At 42.3% G+C, this 7,562-nt stretch overlaps 1 protein-coding gene across 1 annotated transcript in view; it reads right to left on the bottom strand.

Annotated features, from left to right (window-relative positions):
• The window catches only part of CAMKMT (calmodulin-lysine N-methyltransferase), a 227,481-nt gene extending 219,978 nt beyond the window's left edge, over positions 1-7,503 (bottom strand). The window contains exons 1-2 of the mRNA XM_072856781.1: positions 7,249-7,503; positions 1,170-1,336 (exon numbers count right to left, since the gene is read on the bottom strand). Of these exons, the coding sequence (XP_072712882.1) occupies positions 1,170-1,336; positions 7,249-7,347 (266 nt within the window). The 5' untranslated portion in view covers positions 7,348-7,503. The remainder of the gene's footprint in view (positions 1-1,169; positions 1,337-7,248) is intronic.
• Between the last annotated feature and the right edge of the window lie 59 nt (positions 7,504-7,562).

Genomic DNA, 7,562 nt, shown 5'->3' on the forward strand with positions numbered 1-7,562 from the left:
GTAGGGTTGGGGTTTGGGGTTTTTTTTTGGTTTGTTTTTTGTTTCTTTGTTTTGGTTTGTTTTTGTCTTTTTGTTGTTTTGTTTTATAACCTTGCAAAAATGTCACAGTTACTGATGGTCACTTGTTTGTGTTAGATCTTAGTTTCTAAGATTGACTTTAATTTAAAGGTCCCAGTTAAATAAAAATGCACTTTACAATTTCCCTGACTCAGGCTCTCCAGAATATCCTCTACTGTGCACAGAATGCAAAATCCTACACCCTCAGCAGGGCTAATTAGAGGCTGCAAAACAAGTATTGATTCAGGGATGCTTAAGTTACTGTTGCAATGATACCTGTTGAGGAAAAAACAAGTTATAGATACGTACAAAACTGAACAAGGAAAAGGAGACCAAAGCAGGAGAAAAGGAAAAAAAAAACCCATATAGTAATGAATGGGAGCTATAAACTTTTCTGTTTTGCTAAAGCTACTGAGAATTCATTAACACTACTTCAGAGGGCTTTTGGGGTGTTTTCAGGGTTTTTTTGGGTTTTGGTTTTGTTTGGGGTTTTTTGGGTTTGTGTTTGGTTTTTTTTGTTCTGGTTGTTTGGGTTTTTTTTAATACAGGTATCTTCCTTTGTTTTACCTGCTCTATCATAAAACAGTTTCTTCATTAGGTATAAACCATTTCTGTAGGAAGAAGAAATTTTTTATTCTTTTGTTTTGCAAATTGGCTTCCAAATTATCATTGAGTTTTACAAGAACTATTAAGAAGAAAATTGAATAAAATATAGATTACTACCAAAACGCCTTTAGAACTTTATGAATAACATCATGTCATTAAAATTTTTATTAAGATTACAAGTAAATGTGTTCAGTTTTTTTACATCCTATTTATCAGAAGAATGTCAAAACAGAAAGCTATTAGAAATATAAAATAAATGCTCATATTTGCATTCTGTTATAAGTACAATAATCAGTATTTTCCTTCAAGCTCTGGCACTTCAGTGAAATGTACCGAAAAAAATCAGACAAGCTGCTCACTGTAACAAACACCTAAAAATAACATCTAACAGTTTATTTGTAAACTATGCCCTAGTTATACAAAACACTGGAAGAATGACTAATGAGTTTTATACTTGAGGCCTGTACAAGATCTTAGGAGGTACTTAAAACTTAAATGATGGTTACCTTAAGGACACACTATACTCAGGATAAAAGATGCTTTTATACTGAACCCAGGTCCCAGTTTCCTCTTCTGTATTCTGGTCTTCTATTGAAAAGAGGTTGAACGATGCGAACCTTCTAACAGACACTTGTTGGAGATGCACATCTTTCAAGTGCTTTTTCTTCAGAACCTTTGAAATGAAGAACAAATTAAACATTAAGAATAAAACTTTCAAGAAAAGAACAAACACAGGCTTATTTAACTGAAGAGGCAAGTCTCGAATCAACCATAAGAGCTATGCTATTAGCTAGTAGTGATGAATAACTAGTCCAAGTACATCAAGCCTGAGAAAAATGACAGTGGTATTGATGGTAGGGGTCAAGAGAATGGGTTATGAATTTATTATGTCTGTAAAGCAAATGTAAAGCAAATGTACTGTGTTCACAAGTACACAAAGTTGCTTTTTTAACTCCTGCTCCAGCAAACCCACGCCAGAATTAGAGGCAGATTGGGTTATCCCCTATCCTCCCATCACCACCACAATGAAAGTTTCACAGACCAAGCAGTGCCCTCGCCAAGCAATTTCTGTGCCACTCACGTGTCCCTATAGATGAAAAAAGAAAAAAAAAAGGCAAGGGTATCTTCTGTAGAATTTAAATGACTAAACCAAAGACATGATCCTCAGCTGCCCGACCGATATGTGTTTGCCAGGTAGACTGCTTCCTAGCCTAAAAGTCTACTGCTGCACACTTGCAGAATTGCTGCCAAACTTGCCTGAGTTGAAAAACTTGCTACCTGTCCCAGGCCCCACACTTTCAGATGCCACAACTGCGTATTCCACTAGCAGGCCCCCATAAGGAGACTGATGCGTTAGCCAACCTTTACATGAGCTCCAAAATACACTGACAGAACCAAGTTCAGCACTGAGAGACTGAAGAATTCAAGGCAGTGGCAGAGACAGAACATGGCCGTTTGCATTTTTTAAATGATTAGAACACTTGTTCAGGAAAGTGAAAACATGGGCTCGCTGTCCTGTATAGTCGCTGCACTCAACTGTCTTCAGGGAGTGAGGTATCAACTGCTCTGTACAGGAAAACCCGGCACCCAGCCCATTTGAGCTGTATCATTGCACAGAAGCCAACTAGCATTTCCCTGCCAGACAGAAAGGCTTATCCTTTAGGTCAGTGATGTGGAAGTAGAGATGTCCTGGGTTAAACTTCTTTCTCCTAACATTGGACAGAATACATAAATAATTGCCATTGCATTTTTAAAATGAAGGTGCATAAGCAGTCCACAGTGATGAAAAAAAACAGAGCAGAAAATAAACTCATCACTATAAATAGATAGAGCTACAAGGAATAGCTCTACTGAGTAGAAGAGCACCACAATGTAGTTTTTTGCCAACCAGAGCTACATCTGAAGTAAAATGAGAAACAGCTCTCCAAAATTATGAAACTTGAAATGGGAGCTTTGCATATGGGATGCATACAAGAAAATAACAGGTCAGAGATTTTTTTTTTTGCTGCACCCAGCCTTTGTCAACCGTGTCAACTTTAACTGGAAATGCACTCACATCCAATAGCCTTACAATTTGGTGCCATGACCTATTATTCTGTAGGATACTTGGAAATACTACATATGTGAGCAGAGCAATTGTACTTGCTATGCTGTTAGTTTCTAACAGCAGGTCTGATGCATCAGACTTACTGCTTTTGGATCTATTTTCATTGGCAGGTCTCGGCATATGAAAGGCATAGGCATTTTCATCAAAGTATTAAAAATGGCTGTGTGCTGTCCACATTCTTCCTTCTACTTTTCAAACACATGGGAAAAATACACATACAAAGGAAATCACAAAAATATCAAAACAGGAGAACCAAATTAAAAGACTAGCAGAATTAAGACCTTCATATAATAGTGGCATGCCTGGAAACAAAATGGACCAACTTGACAACTAAAGAAAACCACCAAGATCTAATTTTCAGAAAAGCATTTTGTTTGGGGGCTTTTTTTAAAGCAAAGGCAAGCCGTTACTAACAGGAAAAAAAATCCAGCAGTGACAACACTTTTCTGTTTTCAGTTTTTTGTTCTACAGAGACATTTTCTAGCCACTCTGTAAAATGCATTCTCTGGGTTAGCAGAAAATCTCACAAGCATTTGAGTACTCTAAAAAACATTTCTCCCACAGCCTCCAACTAAAATCAAGAGGTCTAAGATCTGAAAATTACAACAGCAGGTCAAATATTTTAAAAACCTAAACATAACTGAGAAAACTGAGCACAAAGGAAGAATAGGTTACATTATTTATATCTAACTCTGTATTTTTACATAAGGATCAAAATATTTTTGTCCTCAACTCAGTTCCTAAAAGCATCACAATTGTATTACAAGCTACAAAAATATGCTGCTGCTATAGGATAATCCACTGACAAAAAAAAAAAAGGTGACAAACCTATTTAAACTCGTAATAGTGGTTTGAAGACATTGAAAGATAGTCTATTTTCATGATGCCCGTCCAATGAAGGTGAAGCTCCCTAACTTCCTTCACACTGCCATAATAAATGAACATGTCCCAGGGACCTATAAAACCAGTAGCCAATATCAAAGCAAGCTAAAGGCTTCTTGCAGAATAGACGCAATTCCTGGGTTTAGTGATGGCAGAGAGAAAGAACTATGGCGGGGAAGGAATCACCAGACACCACTGTTCTTTGGTCGGGGCTGGTGGCCGCTTTATCTCCTCCCTCAGTAACTTTCAGCTACGTTTCCCTGCATATTTTTATTTTAAAAAAATCCAGAAGCCTTGTTTCACTCTTTTCAAGATCTTCTTTCGGTACTGAAAGGCCCTGTCTTCTGCACATGATCTTTACAGGTGTATGCAAGTGTTGGGCTTGTACATGGGTCATACATACAAACATTATCTAACTAAATAATATTTTAGGTTCTGTAATGGAAGATTCTCTTCCAAAAATTAGGTTCCTTAAAAGAAAAAAACACCAAGAACAATGACAAAAAAACCCCAAACAATGCAAGCTCACGCTTTTATCTTGCAGTTTTCCTCTCTCAAACTTGCATTTTCTTTCCTCTCTAACTTCACCTAGCAATATAGAATTCTAAGGTAACTCTTTCTTCATTAACACACAAAACATTTAAAAAAAAAGCATCACCAAACTGTTTTAGAAAGATTCTAGTAAAATATTACCACAGATCTCAATTGCAAGGCCCTCGGTATTTAATTACAATATTAGGACCATATTTAGGACTCCCTATAAAACCTAAAGATGTTTGATCTCTCTTAAAAAACCCAACCAAATAAATAAAAAACATATGGAGAAAGGCAGTCACCTGAAATTCCCTGTAGCCCTTTGTGTATCTCATTGTGTACAGCCTAGCTGCATGAAAAGCCAAATTCAGTAACAGCTGACAGTCTACAAACCTCCTCCCAGTTCTATGGCATTGACCGGAACATGATATTTTGTACACGCAAGAAAGTTTCTACGCAATCAGCTACAGCATAATCTATAACTACACCATCTCCAGGTATCATCAGGAGGACTGTGCATTATTTATTTTTACAAATAGTTTACTTACCAAATTGTTTAATTCAACTGTGAACAATTTACAAACTCAAGACTAACAAAACCACAGAAAAAGATCTGGAGCACAGGAACCCTTCACAGAGAGAGGAGCAGGAAGAGAAGAAAAATGGTTTTAGAAGTTCTTCTGTTCAGGAAAAAACAAACAAACCACTTTCCTGTTCTCACTTTAGCTTTTATTTTTCAATTCTGGAAGCTAAAGCACATTGGCAGGTCAGCAAGACTTCCGTGAGAAGAACAAGAGGAAGGTAACAGGCAGGATAAACATATAAAGCTTACAGATATCAGGAGAGTTGTCATTAAACTTTCTATAGGGAGCAAGTGTACATACAGAGAGCAATGCCTATTCCTCTAACTTGCTTGCTAAAGACTACAGACTGGATAATGCCATCAATTGCACAGACTGGTAGAGTTCAAAACACGGCCTTAGAGAATTTACTCCAGTCATTTATAAATGCGCACTACATGGGAAACTTACCTCAGCTTTTTTTTTAAGCAAAAAATATTTTCCTTGATTCTGACAAGCTAAGTTTAAAAATATTGCCAAACTTCAAACTCAGTGCATACATAAAACATTTTATTGATAAAGAACACATAGGTAATTATGCAAACCCCTGGTTCTTTATGCTAGCTTCATAGGATACCTGATAAAAGGGCTTTTTTCTTAATTAAATCAGCAAGCATGCACTCAAGCATCCTTACCATAGCAAATCAATTTGTGTATGCATTGAATGAAAGGAAATTCAATATATAAACACACTACAGAACTGATTTCACATAAGGAGTTATTATAAGCAGTATGAAAAGCATTTTTAAAAGCACTGTAAGAAACACTTTGAGTGTGCTCCTTTAAAGATGGATATAAAGGAAGGTTGATACCTTCTCCCAATCCATAGATAGATCTGAGCATCACTGTAGGAAAGAGTGCAGAACTGATTTTTACTTCAGATGTACCAGTAAGATTAAATTGATCCTTGCTCATTGTACCATATAAAAATCAACAGAAAAGCTAAAGAACATGGAAAAACCCAGGGAATCTGCAGAGGAAAAGGTCACAGATACATGTAGTTTGAGGAAGGAACGGAAGCCTTCTCCCCAAATACCTACATGCACCCCTCATAGCCCCATTCGACGGCTATGAAAAGTTCCTTGTGATTTTAAGAGACAGGGATATGCCAAAGGCAGTACGTTGAAAAGAAATAACAGCTAGCATAGCCGCAGAGCACAGCTTGCGTCGTCTGCTAGAACAGAAACCTACAAAGACAAACCTGATATTCCTACCAATAACTTTGACATTTCCTGCTTTAGCGTATAATAAAACAGAAGTTTGTCCTGTTGAACAGGACCAGCAAATTTACAAACCAAAAACACACACAAAGAAAAGGTCAATATTAACCTCCCCACACCTCCTGCTCTGTTACCCGACTGCAGCCAGGTGCTCGTTTCCACCCAGCTGCCGCCATCAGACCCACGGCCGTCGCTCTGCCTTCTCCAGGAGACCTCGCCATGGGCAGCTCCAGGCATCCATTTGCACAAAACTAAACATTTAAGTTAGGGCTGTAAATATCACGTCCCATAACAATAACAACTAACGAAACTGATTCGGGTTTTTGAGCCTTTACGCATATCCTCATCTGCAGAGGAATCCTTTCCAACCTTGCACCGCTCCTAAAGGATCCAAACAAGTATGGAAGGCTGGAGCTAACTGCTGTTCACCTGCAGCGCAGGTGTAACCGCTTGCTGCTGCTTCTTCCTCCTCACCCGCTTCCAGGCATGGCCGCACCGCTCACCAGTCCCCCAGCAGCTGCAGGCAAAGCCCAGTTTTTGCTGGCAGGTGAGTGGGGTCTCGCCCCCGCTCCCCATGAGAGGCAGTTTGGAGGGGGTCAAAGGGCGGGCATTGGGCAGCAGCTGCAATAACCAACTCCAGCGACATCGACTGAAGGTGTCAAACCACAGCCTGCAAACACCGAGCTAGTGCCCTCAGGCTGCCAAGCGGGTGCTGGCATTCCTCCCGTTAACACTGCTTGTAAGACCGCTTTGGGGATCTATTGAAGGCACACTTCAAAAAGCCCTGTGTGTGTATATACGTGTACATATTTTTATTATTACTATTTTTGCCAGGAAGAGGACTGCAAACCCCTCTGCAAGCCCCAGCGTACTATTCCTCGCAATCCTCCTGTCACGGGTGCGGGCAGCTCTTCGCAGCTGGGCTTTCCGCACGCCTCCAGCGCCGGCACGACTCCCCGCCGCCCCGGCACCGGCACCCCCGCCCGGGGCAGAGCCCGTCCCCTCAGGCGCTGCGAGCTACCGGCCACACGGACCCGCGACCGCCCGCCACCCCCGGGAGTGCAGCAGCCCGGGGCGGGAGGGGACACGAACCACTCCGGCCCAAGGCGCCGCCGCGTCAGGGGACTGGAGCGCCGTCCAGCAGGGACGCGCTCCGCTCGGGCTGTGCTGCCGGCCCGCCCCGCCATCCCGGCAGCCCCTCCCGCCCGCGGGCTCCCCCTACCTGTCCGAGCAGCCGCCAGCGGGCTCTCGCCGCTCCCGCACCGCTCGCCTCGCACCTGCCCGCGGCGGGGCGGCGCGGAGAGCCGGCAGCCTCGGCCATGCGGCGGCGGGAGCGCGCAGGCCCCCCTCCGCGCGCGGGGAGCGCTGCCCTGGCCGGCGGGGACTTGCCGCCGAGCCTCCAGCGGCTGCCAGGACCGGCCGGGCTAGGGCTTGAGGGAGAGGACGTGGGTGGCCATCTTTGTTAAGGGCAGCGCCGAGGAGACAGGCTGCCGACGAGGCGCACGCTGCCGCCGCGCTGCACCCGGCTCTTCAGGC

Source organism: Ciconia boyciana, chromosome 3, assembly GCF_034638445.1.
Source record: "Ciconia boyciana chromosome 3, ASM3463844v1, whole genome shotgun sequence".
NCBI lineage: Eukaryota > Metazoa > Chordata > Aves > Ciconiiformes > Ciconiidae > Ciconia > Ciconia boyciana.